This window comes from Temnothorax curvispinosus, unplaced genomic scaffold (genome assembly GCF_003070985.1).
Source record: "Temnothorax curvispinosus isolate PA1 unplaced genomic scaffold, ASM307098v1 QBEX01011250.1, whole genome shotgun sequence".
Classification (NCBI taxonomy): Eukaryota; Metazoa; Arthropoda; class Insecta; order Hymenoptera; family Formicidae; genus Temnothorax; species Temnothorax curvispinosus.
Genome location: NW_020221030.1, coordinates 539,681 through 566,012, shown reverse-complemented (window position 1 = coordinate 566,012; position 26,332 = coordinate 539,681). Strand labels below are relative to the sequence as shown.

General features: G+C 34.0%; 1 protein-coding gene across 4 annotated transcripts in view; it reads right to left on the bottom strand.

The window, feature by feature from the left end:
• Positions 1-1,398: 1,398 nt before the first annotated feature.
• The window catches only part of LOC112461302, a 239,338-nt gene continuing 214,404 nt past the window's right edge, over positions 1,399-26,332 (bottom strand). For all 4 annotated transcript variants that reach the window (XM_025026497.1, XM_025026499.1, XM_025026498.1 and 1 more), the window contains 2 exons: positions 16,441-16,551; positions 1,399-2,188 (listed from right to left, as the gene is read on the bottom strand). In XM_025026497.1, the coding sequence (XP_024882265.1) occupies positions 16,451-16,551 (101 nt within the window). In that variant the 3' untranslated portion in view covers positions 1,399-2,188; positions 16,441-16,450. The remainder of the gene's footprint in view (positions 2,189-16,440; positions 16,552-26,332) is intronic.

Sequence of the window (26,332 nt, the reverse complement as noted above, 5' to 3'; positions counted from 1 at the left end):
TGATTCTCGAAAATTAAAGAGCAAACGAAGCATGTAATATGATCGTTTGAAGCGAATTAGATAATTTAATTAGTGGAGAATGGTGGTTTGTTGTTTGCCGTTAATTATTTTCTATGTCATATTTTACTGTGTAAAGTTCTTTTCTCCGTGGAGTCTACCTCTGCAATGGCAAAACGTGCCGAGTTTTCTGTCGCGATATTTGCTGATACTCTGCACTGTCTTACTTTGTCGCGCCTTTCCTTTTCTGAAATAACGCTTACAGTAAAAACTAGTGTGATGTATATAGGAAAAACCTCTCTGTGTGGTGAATGTTTTCTCGAAAGAGGAAAGTATTCTATCTATACTAAATATATAAAAGTACTTCAAATTAATTGTCGATCATGTTATTCCAAGCTCACAAATTAAAAACATAATAAATTCTAATATATTGTGTGAATAATATATATATATATATATATATATATATATATATATATATATATATATATGTATAATACGTATTAAGGAGGTTCTACAGATAATGGATGTATCTGAAAATTGGAAAAAACTTTATGGACGTATAAATTGAGATGCGAGAAAAGTGCTCGAAAAATTTTAGCATCGGTTACCGTGTAAAAATTTGCAAAAATGAATTTTGAAATCACAGTTTTTAACATAAGCTACATACGGCAGAGGGGCTCTTGGAGACAGGAAACGAGATATTAATTATATAAAGACGACCTACCAGAGATTAAAAAAACGGAGCTCTTATAGATCTTAATCTAACCTTTTCAGAAATATCGAGAAAAACAAGGGTTATCGCGTAAAATTTTGTGATATTGGCTATTGAAACAGGCCATATCACAGTTCACGTAGCGTGCTTCGAATAACAAGGGAGATTTGGCAATGTCGCAGCGACTGCACCCGCGCGAAAAGTGTACAGCCAGTACAGCACCACAGTATGACAGCACCTCAAACTTAAGCACCTAACGTTTACGAGCGCTTACGGAGAAGTACTCGCTCTAGAATTATGTGAAATTGTGAAATAACCACGGTCATATGAGCAGAACTGTCAAGTTCGCGACGTTACCACATTTTCTTCCATTATAAGCCGCCAGAGTCAAAGGAGCACTTACACGATATTTTTAATTATTCCTCGCTTCGACTAATATGGGTATGATATAAGCTCTAACGTCATCAAAATTCACGAAAATATTTTATGAATACTTAGAATCGATGAATTTGAAGATTTTCTCTTCATCTCTCAACTGACTAGAGAGTACCTGTAGAACCTCCTTAAATAGTAAAAATATAAAAAAAAATAAATTTACATTACTTAAGAATATTACTTAAGAAAGTTTACGTACCATAATTTGTTAAAAATTTTTCAACATTGTATTTTGTAATAATCGAACTTATAATAAAAAACATGAATTATTACATTTTTAATAATGGATAGCTGTATTGCGCGTTTAAAATATCGTAAAGAAATTTATCTCACCGGTATGACGTCACAGCTCTCGCGGAAATAAAAATTCGCTTCGAAAGAAGAGCATTTTCTTCTCGGAGATAAAGTTCTGGAGCAGCGTATACTGTGCAACCTGCCATTGGCTTCACCATCACAGTACCCATCTCGTCTTATCGACACGCGGATATTCTTCACCATCAGACGGCGATGAGCAAAGGACGTGTTGAAAGTCTTCGCGCGAAGAGTTTTTCTCGACTTATCTCAACGAAAGTAAATTAATAATCTGTACACTAGTGGCCCACTTTAGTAAATTTTTGTCTCGATGAAGAATCTTCTATCCCGCCATCTTCTCCGAGATCTCCTCGAGAGTGCCTGTCTGTTGTTTCAACTCACGTTTCAGGATCACGTTAAGTCACTACGAGATTTCAATTTCCCAAGCTCCTCGAAATTACGTACTCCGGATCACGAAAACACGCGTCTTGCGCCCGCGCCACTAACATCGCAACGCGAAAAATCGTATGATTACTGTTCGGTATTATCGAAACAAGTTCGAATCACGCGATGCATTCTTACGTGCATCGGCTCGCCGTCGGTTGATGTAATGATCAGTGAACGCGATGAAGAATATACAATCATTGCACCGAACTGCAACTCGTTGCATCCGGCCTGTCCACGCCCGTCGCGATGTTTCATGCCCTGCGAATGCATCCGGATTGAGAATTCAGAAGTTATTGGAGTAATCTGTAACAGAAGGGTAGATTTGCGTTTCTTATTATTAATTGACAAACGTCAAAAATAGCAAAATTAAAGAAATCAAGTAATGAATATAATTTATATTGCTCAGTCAATTGAATATTGCGTATTTAATAAATGCGTATTTAATTGCGTGATTTTTTATATGCGCGATAATTGCGTATTTAATAAATGCATATTGTTCTTTCCGAGATAACTTAAGCAAATAAAAATAATTGTAATAATAATAAAATTTATTATATTATGGTAATAATAAAATTTATTATAATAAGCTACTCACAAACAAACGATGCAGTTATTATAACATAATTAAATATGTAATATTATAATATTACCTACATTTTCTTTTACGAGTAGATTCTTTGACTAATTTAAAGCTAATGTTTTTTGAATAAATTAATAACATAAATAAAAAAAAATACTGTATAATTCCTTGCTCTCATTTGTAAATTACACTAGAAAAATTACAAAGAGATTGTCAAAATACATCTGAGCATCACACAATTTGTTTACACTTTTGTAGAATCATGCAAATGTTATAATATTACTAAATATCCAAAAAATATCACACATATCTCTTTATCAGTTTCATAACAAATTCTTTAATAAATGGCAATCAGTTTTATCTTAGCAAGATTTATTTAGCTTCCTTTTTGACACTATTTTAATAATAAGGTTTAAATTAAAATTCCAACACTAACGATGTGAGGATAACATTACAAGAAAATTTTATTATGTATTTATAATGCTGAGACTAAATTCTCGCAACATTAATTTCAATAATTTACGAGACACAAGAGAATATCGTGATATTTTTGTTACAAAAAAAATTAAATTTAAAGTTTAATAGAAAACCTATGCATAAAAATAGATATGATAATACTCGAATGAGTTGCATGGTGTAGCTGTTAGAAGAAACACCATCTTACACAGTGTATCGCTTACTCCATCTTCGCCTATCTTTCGGTGCAATCATTTGCTTCCTATACCGGGTAAAAATCGTGTACTCCTAGCAAACGCTTTTGCGAGAGGGAAAAAAAACCTCGTATTACCATAGTCTGGCTCGGCACATTTGACTCACAGAAAAGGTTATTTCCCTTATCCGTTCCCTTTGCCGGAGATTCGGTCGCGAAAACCGCTGTTTACACGATCGATGGTAATGCCGGTGCGCGGGGATGTACGTATATATTCGCTCACATGGTGGATGCGAATTACGTATTAGGACGGTGAGAGGGTGGCGGCGGATGAGTGGCGCTGTATAGTTTAAGTACGTTTCATTTGAATATATTAATTATTCATTTTACATGCCGGCGCGGAAGCCGCGTATCGCGTTAATCCTTGCGCGATTACCGAGTATGTCGAGCACGATTTTGCGCCGATCACGATTCATCGCTTGCATTTATGCGTGATGAAATAATTTGCGCAGTGTCGATGGTAAACTGGTGTTCCAATTAATGACTTTGATTACTTATATTCACAATCATTTCCTTTTGAAGAAAAGCCCAATGGTATGCTATATATGATTGCACTGATTTTCGAAAACAATCGAAATTAGCAAAATTAGTTTGAGATGTAGGACAGACAAATACAAAATGGTGCGACAGTACATATTTTAATAAAACATTCGATCTACAAGTTATATTTTAAAGATTATTGTCGGAACAATGTTTGTTCAATACTTCGAAAAGTTTTTGGTCTTTTAAGGCATATTAAATAAATATTAAAACATTAATTATTAATTTTTCATCGTTCTTTATCTGTTAATCAGAGAAATTGCTTCATTTCACTTTCATAGTTTGATATTAGGATTAATATATTTTTAAAAAAGTATATATAAATTTCGAAATAAGTCTAGATTTCAAATTCCAGTGCAAAGTTACGAAAGATCTCATGCAATCTTGACATATTAATCATACGAACTTAATGATATTTGTATTGCAAATTGACTTTATCAACAAAAGTTTATTATAAAATTAAACCATACGTAAACAATTTGTTAATATAAGTTATTAAACAATATATTAAATATATTTTATATAAAGTATTATTGATGCTATATCATTTTCATATACAAATTGATATAAATATTATAAATGAATTACAAGATTTTAAGAGATAGATGAGGCATATACATAGCTTTTGAACAAAATTATGCTCACGCTATTAATACTTCACGCACAATATGCATGTACACATAATATTGGTCAACGTTATTAACATTTGTGATTTATGGTATAGTAATCTATCACAGTCATTGTATATTAATTTCAATTGATAGTTAATAAATACGCATCGAGAGCATGCAGAGATACATGCAGAGATACAGCCTCTATTATTCTATACTGTAATCCGATAATTATGTCTGTAGTGTAGCGCTGTAGCAAACAAGTAGGTCATCAATATCAGTATGTCATCGCAAGCCGGTTATGGATCACTTTAAGGCGATGTACGATGATATCAACGAATTTAGTTATTGCGAAATTCCTCTATTTATATATAGTTTTATTTGCATAATATTTCTTTAATCAAATCGTACCTATAGTTTTTCTATACATCAATTTCGCGCAAACTATTTTTCAATAAAGAATATATACATATATGCAATGCACATAATGATTGATACGTAAATTATGTAAATTTTAATATGGAAATAGAATACATCTGTATAAAACTAGTTACGCGAATTATTGAATCTATAAAAAATACAATAATGTAATTTCATTTAAACGTATTATTTTATTAGTACAATTTTCCGATTCATGCAAATGCCAAATAATTTTAAATACCTATAACTTGCCGGAATGGAGAGACGAACACACACCGATTAATACAATTTCATTTTTCAGTTTAAATTTCACGATTTAAATTTCAGTTAATATTCGCCTTCATTCAAATATTATTAAATACGACATTATTATATTACGGTGAAGAGCGAGAGGATTTACTTTTTTTTTATACGGAAGGTAATTCGAGATCGAATAGGTTAATAAGCTCTTATACAAGCAATTTCAGTCTTCCATTCTTCGCGGTTCATCGACGCGTGTCACTCCCGTTATTCCACATCGCCGAAGATCGCTCGCAAAATAAGTTGCTCATACCTATCCGCAATATCCGCGCGAGCGGAAACCATTTTTTTGCACGCCACCGCACCGCGCTGGCTGAAAATATTAATATTTCCGCGAACACAAACACACACATCACCTCTCCATGTCGGGGAAAATAATACTGATGGGACAAAAATAAATTCCGATTAGCTGTGTTGCTGGCACGGGAGGGAAAAAGGCGGCGCGCGGTACCACGCGGAAATGCCGATCGCTGCGACAGATAGGGCAAACGGCTCGCGGTCCGCAGTGTATAATAGATATTTAAATCCTGCGGTTCGCGAAAGCCGAAGCGTTGTGGCTCGCAGTGCTGTTGAATATCGATATTATTTCGTTTTGCGTCAGCGTGAGCGCGAACGGAAATAGGAATGAGATTATTGGTGACAATGTTACACGGGCCGCGCCCTACAAACCATAATATACCTTTTAATAACTTGTTCTCTAACAAATTGTTATAAATGTGATTATATAACGAATGCGATTATATAACAAATAATTATGTTAAGTTAAATTATTAAATAAGTTTTAGGAAGTTACGTTTCGAAAGCGCATTGATAGTGAACTATTGTTTTCCAATAAAGTTCCTGTGGATTATATTTTAATAAATATGTTGCTGCAAATACCTTAATTACATTAAGGTGAAAAAATTTACATTACGCTTGTAATTTGTTCATAAAACCAATCGCCTAATTTCTACAATCTACTAATATTTTTACTCTAAAACGGAGTTATAATTTCTTGATTTTTTTAAAGTGCGCAATAAAATATTTCGATGAGCAAGAAGTTGAGTTAATTTCGTCAGATTTCTACGATATAAAAATTGGGTTTAAAATTTCTTAAAACATGTATGGGTTAAAAGGATTTTGAGAGATCTAGGACATTTGTACGTAACAAAATATATGTACATGTACATACATATATATGTAGAAATATGCACCAGCCAGACGCGTTACACATTCCACATCTGCAAAAATTGCAGCCGTTGCAGAGTTAAACGAGACGATAAACAAATATACAAAGTGGTTGCAGATGGTTACATCGTGAAATTGTGTTGAGTGTACATTGAACATGGTTTTATTGATAAAACCGTATAAAAAGAGAACACGAATGTGTATATAATAAAAAAAAGAAACTATAGATACTGGTTGTCGAAATTTTAGAGAATACTACTCTTTCGGTGGAAGAAAAGTTTGCGTAGCATTATTTTCATGATTATAAATCTATAAATAATAATTTTAATGCTTCAGATATTATCTGTAAATATTTCAGATATAGTTCTTATACAATTGTAACATTACGCTTTGTAATTTGTTCATAAAACCAATCGTTCTACAATTTACTAATATTTTTAATGTAAAATAGAGTTATAATTTATTGATATTCTTGATTTTTTAAATGTGAGCAATAAAATATTCCGAATGTAACTATAATAATTCAACACAAGTGTGCTACGTACGCATTATATATTAATAACAATATAATAATGTATAATATAATAATAACATATATTAATAATACCACAATTAATGTTTAATTTTAACAGCATTATGAAGCATCAACTATGCAATTAATATATAAGTAGTTAAACCTCGTCTACAATACATGAGCGAATGTCAGAAATAGTTTCCTGTGAACGATAGTTTATAGTTATCTAACAATGTGAATAACGTACATACATACATACATACATATATAAGAGTTGACTTTTTTGCTTTTTAAGCGGGTACGCATTTGCAAAGCGCTCGACATTTTTTATCTTACTTCCGATTGACAGATAGTTGAAACAAATGTCGCAAAGGATTTGTCAGCGCGAGCACGATAAGCGTATCCAGTATCTGTGCATTTTTTTCCTCTTTTGATTCCCTTTCGAGTTTCAGATTCCTCTTTCCATCAAGCGAAACAATAGAATGATATGTCAACGAACTTCCATCAAATATAACTGAAATCCTACGTTTCAATTGCAAACAAGACTATTTTCTCTCAATTTTCAAAGATATATATATTTAAAGGTATTAATACTGACTCATGCATTAAATTGCAAAATATTAAAACGCTTTTCTATTCCATGCCCAATTCTATTGTGAGACGAAGACGTAATAGCATTTCCAAATATTTCCAAGTATTTGTAGAGTAATTCTAATAGTTTAATTCATATAACTGAGAACATTTTCTTTTTGTTTTTAAGAGTATAATCATAGTAAATTGGGAATCACATGATAATAAAAATAATGTATTCTTCTTATTTAATTTAACTGCTAATTGACAAATAATTCCATAATTTGCAACCTGTTTCCATAACATTTCGTTCATTGTGAGGTGCGATAGAAAATTAATTAAAGCCTAATTTTCTCCTTTTCGCTCTATAATTGCTCTATATCCATATTATATTTTTACCACCTAAGGGGGAGGGGCACCTCATATTTCTCTTTTTCCAAATCGTGCTCTCTTTCATGCATATACGCACGCTCTTAACGAATTCAATGAACACTTTACAGTTTTATTGATTCTCCTCGCTCGCAGTGCTTGAGCTATTTGGACTGCGGCCAAGCGTGGGCAAAAAGAATTCGCACGTTTGAATGTACACGAAAAGCCGAACGTGTTTGTTCGTTAAATGAACGATTAATTCGTTTATCCGCGAGCGCGCCGGTTAATTTGGAGTGCCGGAAACCTCCTGACAAATAACCTCCTAGCCGCTCTTTCTCTCATCCCTCGCGCCCAGTGAAATCGGTTAATCGCTCCGATAATCGATGAGCCGTAACCAACAATTAGACAATTATTATTGACAAACGATGTGCCGGGAGATAAATAGTAGTCTTTACAAATTCAAGAGGCACGAATGCCGCTGAAAGGGACGCGATTCGGGATAATAAATCGTTGAAAATTACAGGCCGACCAGTAGCTATTTGCTATATTATGGAATCATCATGGAATTCGAGCGTGTGAAAATATATCATGTATGATAATGACACAGCCACGCGACGCGCGCGAGCGTAATTTAAATCTTGTTGCGCGGAGAGCACAATACGCCGCATTGGCGGCCGTGGAATTTAATTAATTAATAATTTATATTATCTCAATCTTTTTCGTTAATGCGTATATGTTTGTAGATCTGAGTAATACAAATACAATTTTGTGTCATAGCTATTTTGCGGTATATGGAAACACTCGGGGGTATTTAGGTATGCGATAAGTCTGGAGTAAAAGACGAAGTGTGCAAAGAGAATTTCCATTTAGTTGATCGAATAAATACTTGAACCGTTTAAGTCAACAGGTGCATCAAAGGCTGTTGATTAACACCGAACTCTAACTCACGTTGTAAATTACATCAACAGGATGGAAATACGAAGTAGCAAGCTCAATAATTCGCTTGTTGATGGCTACAAGCATGCGAAGCGAAACGCAATTCGAATAAAATTCACCACATTAAAGCGCTGTTTTATTGATACTTCGTAGCACGATGCGATTCATTAATCACATGAGTCGATATTGAAGAATAGAAAATGGAACTTCAATCAAACGTAAATTAATTTCTGTTATCTTCATTAAAGTCCTCTTTCTGGTGGTCAGGAAAATTTCGGCGCTGAATCACCGGATCGATATAAAAGAAGATAATTTATTGCATAAAGTAAAAAATGTCTATTTAATTATTAAATACAGCGGCACCGGCTGACTTTTTAATTTAACGCGCTCTATAAAGAGCACTAATATTCGTCCAACGAATTTACCTATTCGACTACCAATTTAATAACTTTTTTTACTCACAATTTCATATACTTCTTAAATAATTATAAATTAATATTGTATGTTGTATATAATTAATTATGTAAACGTGTAAATGCAAATAAATTATTAAATTCGCTGCAAAGAAACAATTTTTCAGTTACGGAATGTATTCCAATTATCCTTGCATCTCATACGAATTTACAGCTTACTCATTTCGCGCAGAATTTTAATTGGAGAGTTTCATCCCAACCGCGTTGTTTAACAAGGGGATAAAAGTTACGTCGCCGCTGATTGTATACGGTTTCGGCAGAAATTACTCCTAAATACTTTTTTCCGTATAATTCGCGACATATACTGGAAGTAGACGTTTTAACCGATAAAGTTATCCAGCTGATAGCTTAAGCATAAGTCAGAATAGACACGTCGAAGGATTTAATGCTAAATCCGCTTTGTGCAGTTTGACGTGGGTAATTGGCAATTGTTCCGTGCTAACTGGCAGTTTTGTGTTGCGCTTTTATCGCAAAAATATAAAGAATAAACAATAACAATAATACAAATATTTCTTTTTTTAACCCTTTCGTTTTCAATATACGTATAGTCATGAGTATATTATATTTATATTAGCATCTGCAACTTTAATGTAATTTGCAATTTGGAAGTCTTTTTGAGTAATTGTCCAATTCTTAAATGTGTTTCGATTAAGTTATAACAAGAAATGCGACTTGAAATGCGAAGAAAAATAAACTGATTGATTAAAGATTAATAAAGATTAATTTCAATGCAATATATTCTTCTACTATTTCTTGTGTTTCCAGAGATAGCGTAAGTTACCAATAAAAGTAATTGCTATCAAATTCAAAAAATTATTTAAAAATGTGTGATCTAAAAAAAGCAAAAAATCCGAAAGATTCTTCATCAATCGTGTCAACTTTTTCCAGTTAAATCGCCATAACCACGAAAAATTAAAAAATCCCAAATTTTCTCTTAATGTATGCAGACTATATAATGAAGTTAACTAATAAAGCTTACAAAATATCTCTTATTTTTCAGGGAATAGCCCGCGAGAGATTCGGTGGCAGACGGACAATTAAAATTTATGAAATTTGCTTGAGAACCGGCCTGCGTCTCTCAAGATAAGGCAAGGCGTTGTGTAATTGGGTTAAACCGATGAATCACAGTCCTTAAGCTGTTTACATTCGAGATCTCGCCTCTTTCGGATATTGTTCTTGCCATAGCGCTGTGGTGGTAACGATAAAGACCTTGTCAGTCAGATACAAGATATGTGAAATAAAGTCAACTTGAAACATATGTTCTGTAACTTTTATTTCAAGTTGAATGAATTTGAGATAAGTAATTACATAAATTTCTCGAATATATCATAAATACAATATTTTATACAATAAAATATCCAGATAAAAAATAATTAAGCAGAAATAATTTTATTTTCAAATTTACTCGATTGTTACATAAAATGACAAAACTCACAAACGCAATTATTGAGTTTCAAATGGCTTCGTCATATCTTAATTAGCGATGCGGAATATATTTTCTAATAATGTAATACTTTTTGTAATAAAAAAAAAGAGAATGTCCGATAAAATTCCGGTGGGAAATGATAAGCATAAGCCAATAAAGAATCGTGTAAATAAATACCAATTTTGTAGGAATGCAGATATATCTGAAAAATGAGGCTGCCAATGTATCACGTTTGTACGGTGAAAATATTCAATATTGTAAATTTTTTTAATTAAATAGAAGTGAGGCGCCATATGGTATGTTTATGTTACGTGTGTGCATGACATACTCAACGAATGGCGTGGCATAACGTCATTTTCAAATTGCGAAATGTCATGCACAGATCCCATGTCATCGGATAATAGCGGACACTTGCCTTGCGATTTTATGCCTCAATTCGTTCTGCTTGGATGATGATATTTCATATGGAATAATAAGGTAACTTTTAGTTAAAAATATGCCTAATAGATTTTCAATATGTGTGAAAAACGATCACTTAAATAGTTATAAACATACACATGTTACATTAATGTTTCACATTGGTAAAACAATTATTCATCAATGGTTCATTAAAATTAAAATTAAGATGGTTTTATTAAAATCCAAAATTTTTTATTTTTAACATTATTTTACTATAAAGAATAAAAGATAAATTACTCCATAATGTGCTTTCTCATTTTTGCGCACACAAATCATATAATAATATTACTTAGTTGGTTGCTTTTCGACGTACTGATCGTTTCGAGGGAACTGGCTATCTGACTTAAACAAAATCGTATAGCAATCGCATCGCGCAATGATGCTCACATTGAATGAAATCGTAGATCTTTATCTTTCTAGCGCTTCTGGAAGAATTCCCAGCCCGCATCGAATTCTATTTGCGCGTTCTCCGACGAGAATATGGCGAACGTGCATACGTGACAACAATTCCACGACGACGACTCCATCCCGACGTCGGCATTAACCCCGCGCGGTTTGCAGATCGCGGTGCGTAACGCGGTGCGACGGGAAAGCCACGCGCGGCATCACGTCTCTCGTCATATGCACACACGGTGAATTACACACGACGTCAGACACACTTCGTGATAGTGAAGGATGTCACCGGATTTAATTCGGCGGTTTGTCGGTGCTCGAGCGATCGAAACCGTACCGGGAATGACAGAGACAGGGGCGCATCGTGGGTTAGCGGTCGGAACCCGGGGACGAGAGAGGGGTCGAGGTAGTTGCAAGCGGGGGGGCCGAAAAGGGGGAAGAGGAATACTCCTCTCTCTCTCTCGTTGTGTGTTGCCCCGGGTACAACAACGGTGTTTTGCGATGAGGGATGGACGGATGTGACGTCACGGGGAGCTCACGCCGTGATCTATGGCGGCTGATAATGAAAGCGCAGAGGTGAGATACCGCGGTGGAAACTATACCGTATAAGCTATAGTTTCCGCGGGACCCGTCACACGGCAATGCCGCAGCATTCAACCGACCCCCTCTTTCGCCGCCGCCACCACCACCCTCCCGTCACTTCGCCGCCGTTTCCTCCCGCAGCGCTCATCGCGAAATTATATCTTCACAATGGGGGATTCGACGCGGTGACGATAAAAGCTTGAATTATGAATATCGGTTAATTCACGTTACGCATTCGGGAACCGCGCGATATGGATGATCTGGCGCCGCAGCGTTACTTTATGATCGCGGTCGCGTGATTCCGTCGCTCGCTTCGATGGCGAACGCGCGAAAACTTGCAATTATCGCGGCGCGCAATGCCGCAAGCTCCATTCGTCGTTATCGCGCGATAACAGCTGGAGATCCGGCAATGCGCGCGGTGTGCCGATGTCGCGTGTAGTGGATGTATAAAGTTCATAACAAATAGTTTTGCAAAGTCCCGTAGCGCGGCATATTTTTGCAATAAAGAGAGTTGTAAATAAACTTTTCCTGAAACAATTGGTTGGTTGTGTGTACAATTTAAGATGCGCAGTCAAAGATCGACATCTCAGTTTCAGTTTGCTTAGATCGACCTTTTTCTTAAATAGAATCAACAGTTATATATACTTTTGAGTTATTTAAGTAGAATGTCTTTTAAGAAAATTTTTACATGCTCTGATTACCTATATGTATATTAATACAAATATATTTATTAATTGAACAATCTATTAATTATTTAAAGTATTTTAAAGTTTTAGATTTGAAATCTAATGGCTTTGTCTGTTAAATAAATCGTTTGTTAAAGTAGTTTATTAAGAATATATTATTATGTCTTGTATTATTTTTATATTACTTTATTAATCTAGACACAAAAAAGTCTAATCTAGTTATGTAAATTTAATTATATATTTAAATAGGCATTGAGTAATGGTAATTAATAAATAAAGTAATTTATCCAAGTTAAAATAATTTAAAATTACTTTATGTTAGCTTAATTTCTTTCTCTATTTTTTATGTACGCGCAGAAAAAAAACATAATCAAAATAATATAACGATATAATAACTATAAAAACATTACGATATAAAAACATTACTTTACTAATTACATGATTACTTGATATATTCTCGGAAAATTCTGACATAACAATTACACAACATATTAGTGAAGCGCCTACTGGATATTTAAAATTTATTTAACAATAATAAAGAAATAAATAAACAAACATAGTAGGTAGAAAATATTCCCTTAATATTTTCATGGAGTAGATGCAGCACTTATTATTTATAATAATTATATGTAAATTTTTAATTTTGTGAAAACCAGAGTTATATTATTTCTACGAAAAAACTTCAACACAAATTACAAATACAAATCTATTAATATTGGAGTAGATTAGAATTGATACGTTTGATTATTTCTTAACGCAGTAAATTAAATAAATAACTTCTTGGTTCTTTATAATTAAATTGGAATAGAGGTGAAAATAATTGCGAGACGGGTAATATGACGAGTGGACACTTCAGTCTGGAATTTAATTTTGAAATTGTTTGACACAGGAGGTAAAATCATCAATAATAAATGTCAGTTTAAATTATAAATTTTCACATTAATACAATCCAGAGTTCTTATACGTGATAAAATAGACGGAAAATTAGAATTACTCATCAAAATGTAAATTTTCGCGCGTGCAAATTTCATTCAAGTGGATCATTATATCTGACCTGTTTATTTTAACATCTTGGTTAAAGTCCGTTTTCAAAACATTTCACAATGACACGAAAATACAAATTAATGGCGTATTTTAAAGCAACTTTCCTAATTGGATTTACATAACTTTCGAAATAAACAGCCTACATGTTTTCTGTTGAAATTATATGAAGCAAAACATGCTTTTTTAATAGTGGGATTTCACAAAACATTTTACTTGTGAATTAAGCGAAAGCTGAAATGCGATTATTTAAGTTGGAAGAATGCTACATTGTTCTAACGATACTTTCCTAAAACATTATCAGAGTTCGATTTACTCTATAATATTTATCCCCTTTTTCATTAGCTAGTATCTCGTGTTCTTAGAGATGCACGATGCAAGAGAAAAAACCAATGAAACATTCGATTACTCTAACTTTCAATAACTTCTAGCAATCCCATTAAGTAATTTCATTAATATATTGGTCGAATATATTCGTTTTCAAAGTAACATTGGTATAAAAACTTAAAGTATTAATGTCGTTGATCTTTAATTGAGATTTTATAATTAATCAAAAAACTTTAGAAATGAAGAAGTAATCAAACACAACAAATAAAAACCAAAATACAATTACATATATATTAATTAGTACGCTATAAAATAGACATGCCTATAGCATAGAAAAGTAAATAAATATATTTAAATTTCTTTATTATTAATTTTCCTGTTTAATTTTGTTTTATATAAAAACTGGGTATGTGATATAATCAGGATAATGTTATATTTAAATATCACGTTCGTAATTTCTTTATAGAAAACTGTGCGATATATAAATAAAACGATACAAGTCTTGTGTCGTAAAGATGATCTCAAATATTAAAGCGATGCATATATCGCACCTCGAATATTTAAATCTTTATATGAACTCCAAAACTTTCAAAAGATAAAATTATCTCTTTCGTCATTCAACCGAATCTTTTTGAAACAGAATCTGTTTCTCAAGTTATTCAAAATAACGTTCGGTCGATTCTCTATCGCATATAAGGAGTTCGATATCGCTAGGAAGCCACGGTGATCCTTCTGCTCTTCTTTTCTTCTTGCAGAAGGATGTATATTTCGCGTTAACCCAGAAACTCGCTTGATACGAGCTTCTTATAAGTCGATGAGCTTCCTGAAAACTCATCTGAAACTCGGATTAGGCGGTTACACGAAAAAAAAATACCAGGAGTGTGAGGGTGAGGAAAAATAAAGCAGGTTGCATCGTGAGGCACAAAGAATATGTCCAGCATGCGAAAGAAGTAGCCGGGAGAAAGGGGCGATAAACTCGAATAGAGGTTGTAACCGTCTGACGAAGATTCTCAGTGAAGGCGTTATTATATCGACAAACCTAAAGCGACTGCCTAAAGCGTTTTATAATATTAAAGCGTTAATAATTACGAAAACTGTGCAACTTGCGGAGGAACTTGACGGCGACCGCAGCATCGTAATTTTATAGCAAAAGCTTATCACGACGATTTTCAATACAGCGCTATGTATTATGCGCTACTTTCAAACGAATTTCGATGCCAATCTCCGCTGCGGCGGATTATCGGGAGCGCGATTATTTAACAATCTGTAGGGTCATTTTTAACATCGAAAGCTTGCGAGGTCGTTCACACTCTCACGTGCCACATTCGATAATTTTAAATAGAAAAGTTAAGTTTTTGCATTTTTCCTACCTTTATTAAAATTTCAATTTTCCACAGTTAGCATTTAAACGCGAGAACAGAAAATAACGCTTAATTCTAATAATTTAATAATACCTATCAAAAAATATGTCGGATATTTATATCAAAAAATGGATCATAAATCTAATATCAACAAACTTATTCAACTAACGTAAGCCAAATCTTATGCGCACACGTTGCATCAGCTTGCAACCGCATCTTATGTAACTTTAATGTACTTTGAAGTCTGAGTTTTAACAAAGTCAAAGTAAATGATACCCTTTAAATAAGTGGCCAAAGAATCTGTTAAGCTCAAGGATTTTGACACTTGTTGTACGTAATGAACTATAAATTGCTTCTTTGATATTTGATATCGAGCAAGTAAAGTACAATAAGTGAGCTTTGAGACAACGTGGTTAACCGTGCGTAAGTTAACGTTATAACAATCTTTAATTCTTAATATGATCTCCTTTTCCGTCCATTGAACACATTGTCTCAAATGCAATAACTGCCTCTGCTTATAAATTGTATTACTTTTCAATGTTATTATTATTACCGTGGATTCAATGTTCATTCTCGCGTTCTCTGAGCTGACTGGGTGAATGACTTCACTTCTCTTTGTCATTCAAGTTATGACTGTCATTTTTGTTTCAATTATATTACAAATTATGATCAGTGACCAAATTTACTTGGATTTCCTCACGGAAACTTACACTATTTTTAGATCATGCATGCTTTATTATTCGCCGGAGTAAAATTATTTAATTTAACTGTTATTGCATCGGTAAGCGTGCTCTAAGTAGAGCCGAAATGTCCGATTTATAATTTTGTACCTTATTAATAATTAAAGATTGTTATAATGTTAACTTATGCACCGTCAATCGTGTAGCTTACTTCTTATTGTACTTGTTAATTTCATTATCGAGAACCTTAGTTATTTATACACTTATTTGCTGAAATACATTTCGTGTAATATAAAACTGTAACCTATCCAATGATACAGTACAATATACAGTTTACTATTTTTTTTCAAAAAAAGAGGTGTGCCGTGAAAATTTTATAGTTTTCTGTATTTTATCGCAGCCCGCGCTTACCTTAATACTGTCATCTGGTGAAGACATAGCTCATCGTCAGGTGAACCAACCAAAGATTAAGGAACGCTCTCGAAACTCCGTTCCCGTCGTGTACAGCGGCTGGCAGTTCACCTGAAATTACATCGGGGTTATTACATCCTTCAGCTTATTGTTCAATTTATCAAACAAGGCTAAACGAAGAAGTAATCCGCAGCGACAGACACAATAATTGAAAAGCCAAGAAGAAAAACCAATTAAGTTTAAATTTCCGTGATCTTCGAGATTGTTTGCTCACACGAAGTTAAGTCTTTTGTGTACATATAAAAGAAATTGATATTTTTAACGTGATTAAAAAATTCTCAAATACAACTTTTAAATAAATAAATGTACGAGAATGTAACAAGATAATTTTTTATAAATTGTGATAGCAAAGTTTCAGTATTACTTGTAACATAGATCAAATAACCTTTGTAATATTAATTATATGATACTTTTGATTTGATGTAATCTTAATTTTAAATAATAAAAAGCATTTGTTTCTTCTTCTGAGAAGTTTGCATTTTCAAGTTTAATTCGTTCTCCTTTTTAACTCTTCAGTTGACTAATCATTATGTTAGCGTCACAACGAGAACATTTGCCGTAGTGAAGTCACCGAAAGCTTCTCGGATCGAATTAAATGGCTCGAAAATCGTGGTGTTAAAATATTCGATTTCCACAGAAAGCCCGTGCGACGGGCGTGCTTGCGCGCGTTTCTCGTCGCACAAGAACACATTTGTCATTTCATTAATGGTTGTGTTCCGTCTATAGGTTTTCCGTCAGATGCAAGCCGCTGCGGGTTGACGTATTTTCGTGGCCTCCGTTTAATCGCTCTTCGACCGAGTTACGTTTCCCAGATAATGGTTGAGGCCTCCGGGCTTTCGAGAAATTAGGTGGCTCTTATTAATGGCTCTTACAACGCTCATACGCCTCGCGTCCTTGCATTTAATTACATACACAAATATAGATATCTGTGGTCAAGATCAATTTAAAATGTCTCCGCGTTCAGTAAAATGCTCCCAAATTGACATTCCTCATATCCTACGTCGACTACGACTTTCTAAAAAATTGACAATTTAATCTGATAATATAATTATATTTTTTATTAAATAATTTATTTAATATATTCATGGATTTAATTTCAATTAACTAACAGAGAAACAAGCAATTAATATCTGTGCGCGCGCAAGCACGCACGCATACAATACTGGCAGTGTTCGTCTTAAAGAATGGAATTAATTTTGATTCCTAATCAAGGTCTATATAACTAACCGCGGATCATTAATGATAAATGATCAATACTTATTAGTTGAAAAGAATTTAAATAAAGGTCAAAATTATTTCCGTTCATGGATACTGCGAAATGTATTATGAATAATATATTTATAATGTCATTATATTATATAGAGATTTTTATGCTTACCAATTCGTATTGATATATTTTATACAATTATTGTATTCAATAAATTGATTATTTAAAATGTTGATGATTTAAAATTATATTTATATTATTTGAATATATGTATATATAATAAGTACTATGATCATTTTTATATTTTGTTTACATCTTTTTTAAACAACTGTTAATTTTCCATATCTATATAATAATGAATAACAGCGATAAAAATGTTATCGATTTCATTAAACTCATATATTTGATTGATCAGGTTCTCAATCATACTCCCCCTTTCACCATAATATGTCGCAACATATGGCACAACCCCGAAATTAAAAATAAATACGTTGTTAAGATTCCTTTTCATTTACTGCGTTTGCATTAATGATGAAACCTAATTCAACGATACCGCCGGTAAATTGCTTCTTTGTTTTGAGAACGCGGCTCGCTACTATTTCTTCTCTATCATGTCGGTATTATTCTGACGCCCTACTGCGCTTCGCTTTCCAATTAAAAAAGTTCTCGCTTTAATCGGGTAAAATATTTTTACGAGCTTTCAACCTTTCCGTAAAATAAAAACTCTTGATTTTTCCTCCATACGTATTTTCCCGTTATTCACACCACATATGTTTTCATAACAATGGAATGCGATGTTATTGATTAACTCATTAAAAGAGGTAAGATATTTATAAATAATTAATGTGTGTTTGAGTATAAATGGGTTTATTTATATAATTTATCCGATATATTGTACGTAAATCGAGCAAATGTAGGCAGACGTAAATTTTCACCGATTATTTGTTCTGATAATTTTCTCGAATGATAGAAATCGATAAATTTGTAGAATTTACATAGTTTTTATTTTCAAATCGTCTCTCTTTGAGTCAAAATATTCTTGAAATTTTCGTTAAAATCTTCAATTTTTTATTTTATTAAAAACATTAACATATTTTATTAAAATGTTAATTTACACTTGCAATCTTCTATCCGCTTATTTATTAATCTGCATATCTCGACAAAATTGTTACTTACAATTAATAATATATATAAATTAAAACTGAAACTAATTCATTGTCTTAATGTTCGGTTTAAATTGTTTATTATTTCACCCAACGAGGTATAATCGTCAGAAAATCGTCGGGATGTGCTTTAATCACCGAAGCTGCGTCAGAAATACCACAGAAATAATACCGATGAATACTTTTCGTTGCCAAAAATTTCCCCAAGCATTATTCCCTTGGCTATCGATCATATGAATCGTCCCGAGCATCGGCGTAACGTCCTTCCGGCCCGCGTCCTTCCTTTTCTGCTTGTCGGGATGCCCACCGATAGAAATCGCGGTCCTGGCCGTGTTCCAGGATCGCCGTGGAATTTGTCAATTCGTCCCACTCGATCACCGCCCTCCGCCTACCGACTTACAGCTTCTTCACTTCCCTCCGCCCTTCCTCTTCGCTGTCTTGAGTACCGCTGTCCCTTCGCCTACCCACTTGCTTCTTCGATTCTTCACCGAGTCTCTCGAGTCCTTTTCTCCCTCCTCTCCACATATATCCCTTCAACTTCTTTACCATTTCTTCTTTTTCATCTTTTTATTCATTTCCAGCCTCTCTTTCTTTTACGTTTCGGTTTCTCTGTTTTCATCCTTTTTCTTCGTATCGATCTATCGATCTCATTTCGCACATCTTTCAAGGATTTTTTTTTCTTTACACGCCGCAGATCTTTCTTCCGGTTGGCTCGCAAAAAATCACGGAGATTCTAAGATCTCCTTTATCTGTCTTAATCCGGGCATTCGTTCCGGCAGCCACTCCGAGAGAGAGAACCCAGCATTTTTCAATGAAATACCACGGGAACACAGATGAAACGTCAGACTTGTGCCGATGCCGATGGCAGACGTCGGCCTTGTTGAGAACGTTCTTCGGCGGTTTAATGATTACCGAGAAGCTTCGAAGCTTGATCATGCGAGAGCCTCCTCCTTGCCTTCCTTTCTTATTTCATCGACAATTTTTTAATCTTCGCGTAGGAAAAAGGCTTCGACGAATTGCCGGTCAGCTTTTAACAAGAATCATCGCGACTTGGTTTCATTTCTTGAAAGTAATTTCGAGATAACGTACTTGAAAGGATGCCTTTTAGCCGTTCGATACCTCAATACTTCTATGGTTAAGTATAAAGCGCTAAGAAGATGTAAGTGAGCGGATCATTCGATGGATTATGTCGTGAAAGGCATAAAACTGCTTTAAAGTATTCAAAGTATAATAGAAGAGATAAAATATGAATTCTTTAAATAAAAAAATAATCGTCTCTATAAAACATGATATTTATCGATTTAAATTGACAAAGATGAATATTTTTCAGATATTTATTATCAGTATAAAAAATAACGTCATCTCGGAAATAAAAATGTAAAAGAAAAATAATTCAATAATTTACTCAATAATAACTTTTCTTTTTAAATTATCTCGATATGTTATTCGAGTAAGTGATATTTCCATTGCAAGGGCAAAGTAACTCCACATACATACATATCGTCATATCACAAAATATAGGTATGCTATAACAATCCGTGACAAAAGGCCACAGCCGCCGGTCTGTTCGCCGTTGTTCGGCTCCGTTCCTCATTGCTACTTCGATTCATGCCCGTTGGATACATTTCCTGTATGCGGCAGGGTGTCCGCCAACCTCCGGTGGCGAAGAGGCAGAACTTCCTATTGGCCACTTCCTATCCCGCTAGTTCAGCGTTAGGAATTCCAATTCCCGGCGCTTGTCCCTCGGCTGACCACAAGCCAGGACCTTAAATTTAATCTTTCGATTTGAAATTGAAAGGCCTGGATGTGTGAGAACTAAGCACTTTGTCTTAGCACGGAGTATCCGAAAAATATTCACGACGTTTTCTGTTTTTGTATTGTGTGTTTTAAATTAACTTTATTAATGATAGCCGTATCGAAATACATATATCCTACAATTAAAGATATCAACCGAGGTTTTGTGTGTGCTTCGTATTTATTGTATAAAATCGTAAACAATAGATATCATATTATTTACTAATTATATTAATAATATGTAAAGGAATGTTGTGTTATCTATATAATATTTACTTTTATAATAAAAATATCTTGATTAATTTCATTCTATGATCAATTTGTTAGCATAAAAAAAGTCAAACTTCTTAATAACTGCCTTGTTCTCGTAACTCGACCCGCATTTATGGTAGATTATTAAGTTTTCTGCTTTTAATCAATATAATATTAGCAATAAAAAAATTGCGACTTCTGTTTTTTTTTTCTGAAAGACAGATCTTAAGCATTTTGTTAAGATAACCTTAAGAAATTTCTTTTAATGCATAATTTGTGACACAAAAGACGGTCATCGCGATGACATATAGTGTGCTTAATGTCAACTTCTGGTCGTATATACTTGGTAAAGATAACAGAAAGAAATTGATGATGAGGTCATAGAAAAGGTCTGAGATCAGTAGGGGAAACTCTATGATTTATGCTTCGATATGTATCCTTCAGCTGTGTTCTTCGCAGCGCGCTATTATTATAAATCTGGAAACATCCAACTACGATTTATTGCCTCGTTATTCAATCTCTTCATTATTTACCGTTGCTAAATCAATTTTCGAGAGCAAAGTATTAAAGACAACAGTTTTCCATGTGTGATAACACATTTAACTATTTTTTACTTTTATTTACTTGCGTCTCTTAAAAAAAGTTTGTGTGTGTGGATATACATTTATATTATTTATCGTTAAATATTTAGAGAAATAGTGGGCAAGTTTTGAAATATCCCGTATACGAAATATTAATAAAGTTAAGAAAACGGTGATCACACACATACACATGCACACGCACACGCACATTGGGTTCGAATCGAAGGCGGAAGGCCATAAGTTGGAGCGGCCTTTCGATGTGGGTTATATTTTTCGAATATATCGGGCCGACCCTGCGCGACACCACGATCACGTACTAGAATTTAGTATCGCTTGCTTCCTACGACTCTGTGGTAGGAATCTGAAGTCGACGACAGAAGGACCGAATTGCCACGAGAGCCACGTTCCGGAAAGGACCTTCGTCTCTATTACTTTACCTTACTCCAAGCTCGGGTTATTCTTAGCCTTCGGCGATTTTAGCGGCCGTCGCTCTTTTGACAGCAAGGAAATACATCAATTCTTAAACGTCTCTCACGATTATTTGGACAATTGAAGAATAGAAATTGAAGTTTTGCGTTCAGAGCTTCTTTACTCTTTTTTTTTTCAACAACTTAACATTACTTCTTCTAACACACGCAACAAAATAAGTATAACAACAATTGTTAAATTTATATATTTATATTAACTTCCCCGAACTAGATATAGTAAAGACTTTTATGATATCTGATTATTCGTTATTATAATATCATTATTATCTGATTATAACGAGCTAATAAAAGCTTAAAACGTTGTTAGCAATGAATAATTAATTATATTATTTCCAGAAATCAATCTGAATGTATTAATAAATCATTGACATTTCCTGGACATTCAGAAGTGACAATCTCTAATTCGAGGTTTTATGTAATTATTCTCCAAATAAATTCCTAAAATATTTATGTAGAGCAAAATTTTCTGTTAAGGAAAAGGATTTGTGCTTAGAAAATAATTAAAATCTCAAATCAGAGATTAGATTGTTACATCTAAATGTTCAAAAAAGAATCAGTAGTTAACAATAAAATTAATTATTTCAATCAATTTTAGAGCAATCTTAATTAACTATGCACTGGTAAGCATCTCAAGTTCTTATTTGTCCTTTATTATTATCCAACGATTAAATATTAGACAATATTTTAACATTTTTAATTAATTAAAAATTAATGCATGCAAGCCTTTAATCAGCGAATTGTTGACTTTTTCCATATCGATCCGTTGAAAAAAAATGTGCAATAAAAGGACAATAGTTAATGAAATTCGTATCTTTCCCAAAATTAGATCAGAATCAATTAATCAAGACGGCGTTCTACCGTGACCGCGAAATTAAAGTCGCGGTAGACGCCAGAATGGAACGAAGGCTCCTTGTAATTGGCTTAAGGACATTCGGCTGGAAATTCAGGCCCCGAGAGCGTACCTTAATGACCCAAACATTGCGCGGTTCTGAGTTGATTAGCGGCGGAGGCATTTCGGGGCCGGGTGGCATTTTAATTGGTCCCGCCTAACCTTCGCCCTCGCGCTCGTCTCGGAGCTACCCAAGCCAGACCAGACACGAAAGAGAAATTACCGGATTACGTCACTGAGCCACAGGGCACGGCTGTATCTTACCACGGAACGGTTTCTCATGTGAAGCTACGTCTCCGGAAATGTTCGAGGGAATGTCGTGTGCCTTTAGCAGCTCGTGAAATAAGATTCCCTCGAGCACAGACCTTCAACCGAAGACTCGGTCTCGTTACCGGTATTTGTGTAAATGCCCCAACGAGATTCTCTTCCATTAATTGATTTCAAATTTACATATACATATAATATGTAGTGGGTATCGTAGTGACAGATCTGTTGCAGATATGAAAGGTCGATTGTTCATAATTTTCAAAAATATAATATTTAAATCTCCCTGTATTTTGGAGCACATTGTGGAATGTAACGCGATATAATTTTCGCATTCAAAATTTATAAACTTTATTATAAGTGTGATAGAAACAATTTGCGGCTCATTTCATCCTTTGTTCCTTCAAAGAGTGTAGCGAAATTTATGGTTTATTAAAAGCAGAATTTCAATATAAACACAGAGCGAGTAACGAAATTTGTGGATTACAAGTAAAATTTCATTATCTTTCAAATCACTTTCTGTATGTATGTACCAAATAGATGAGATTAGCGAAAACTAATCTCATTTACTACGTATTGGGGTTCTAGTTAGTGAATTATTTACAGACACGCACATACAGACAATAATTTATTCGATTCGTTGTACACATTGCCTAATTCCTGATTCACTAAACTTAATTACGCTTTGACAATCGACTAAAGGTAAAATCATTAAAACATAGTTTAGTTAAAATCAAGCTTTAACAAGAAGACAACGTTTCAGTTAATTAAGCTGCAATATATTAAAATAATTTATAAAATTTAATTAAATTCCCATAGATGTTATTGTTCACGATGCATTCTAATTACAGTTTCTCGATTATGTATTATGTAGTTTGTTTATTTAAACACTTTATTCAACTTTATTATCGCATTATTCATATTATTCATATTATATGCAAACATTGCGGAAAATAACTTTTTGGTTAAATATTTAAAACAATCGAGTTCAAAATCCTAACATCGTATGAAATAATAATTTCAAGTTTATATTTGGTATACTTATCTTAACTTAAAAAATTTATTAAGGAATAATATCTTACTATTTATATATTATCATAATATATATACTTATAAAAATTAAAATAAAATAGAAAAAATTAATTTAAAAAAAAGAAAATTTGTACAAAAACTTGCGCGCGTTATAATATATATAATGATTATAATCACAAATTAAATTCAATTTTTTACATAATATTTCTTTTCTAAAAAGGCATGTTAAATACATTAAAATGTAAATATATATCTAGAAGGCACGATAAAAATAAATATATTCAAAATTGAATATCTAATAATAAGTAGGTGTGGATTTGTCTCTCATAACTTATTCTATAGCTCATAAAATACTTGAAGCAACTGGTATCTGCTCATTTTATCTACCTCATTTTTCTGACGCGTAATACAATAGAGAATTTAACTCGCTAATAATCTTAGTCACGTGCCAAATGGCTCGAATACATTAATGACAATTGAACTGGCAGACTCAATTCGATCAATACCGGAGCACGGAATCCCTGCGGCTGACATTGTTCCTAATGCGTCACAATACCGTTTATCTCGTACTTTGGTCAATGTGTGAATCGCCTATATGAATGCCCCGAGCGAGATGACCGCTTTAAAGCTTCATTTTCACGAAATACGCCACGATATTGACTTGTGCATTAATAAGCTATTTCCATGTACAAGAAGCCTTCTACAGAGAAGTATTGATATGTAAAATATGATTACTTTACCCTCAAATTTACAATAAATACTTTTTCCTTATTTAAAAGATTCTAAACATGAAAATAAAACAAACAGAAGCAGTTATGCTCTTGAATCAAATATCACGTGTTAATAAGGAGTAACGTCATTACTCGACTTATATTTAATTATTTATATAACCGAATAACTATTAACAGATAGAAAAATTGTATAATCTAAATGAAACAACTAAGCTAAATTTTTGGTTAAAAAAAGAGGACACATGAAGCTTTCTTCAGAAAAAATGTAATACTTAGATATTACTTATCATATACAATATATACGTAAAATTAAAATTCCCAATTTCATAAATTTCTTTTCGATCGAGACTGATTTCCATTCAAGCACCTCAGAATTCATTTAAACCTTTATACCATTATAGGAAAAAACTTTATGAAAAATTTAAATTTCCCTCTGAATACGTATAGTCTCGGTATTGAAAGAGGCTAAAATCTAGTCGCGCGAGAAGCTCATGGGCAAAAGCCCAACGTCACAGAGGCGAAATCGCGGCGCGACGCTATCGCGGCCACCCTCCGTGCTGCAAAGTCGTCCGTCTTGCGCGAGTGCCTTATTATGCTCGTCCGAGGTTAACGCCATTCTTATCCGTGCACGTGAGCCTCGGGTCAGGAAGCATTAGACGCGCTTTAGCAGACGTGAGCCCGTCGCTGCCGCCGCTCCGGAATAAAGCTCGCAAATGGACGAAAAAAGTGGTCGCACGATAACGCCGCGCTCCTTTCCTTTCCCGTCGAGGTGTATTCACTGCCCCCCCCGTTCGCGCCGGTGCAACCCCCTCGGTCCCCACGACTCGCCCCATTTCCATGTCGCCGTCACATTAGGCTGCTGGCATTTCTATTTCCATGAAACGTACATCCCGGTCGTCGTCGTAGTCGACGTCATCGTCGTCTACACGAGGTTGCTAACGGCGAACGACGACGCGACGTTGTATAAAGATTGCGCCTAGTGCGCGGTAAACGACGTTGTTTAATCTTACGCTATTGTGCTTCCGTTATTCACGCGCGGTGGCTGTCGGACCGTCGCGTCGCGTCGCATCGTAGAAAAAAATCTACGCGACTGGTAGTAACGCCGAAATATATACGTTCATATCTTTTGTGATACACTCGATGTGTGTTGGTGGAAAACGAAAGATAAATTCCATGTTCCATGAGACGTGAGAGTCTTCTACATGAATTTATAGGTAACGTGAATCAAAATCGAAAAACTGCAAGTTTCTATATACATTTCCCGCGCTTCACAAAGTTTTCTAAAACTCAAAGTTTACATTTTCTTTCATACGCAACTTGGTATCTTTATCTCGGATATTACGTACTAAAGAGAAGTACGAATTTCACACAACAAACGTGAAATAATAATAAATTACCGAGTGAAAAGAGATTTTTCTTACAATTTTCCCC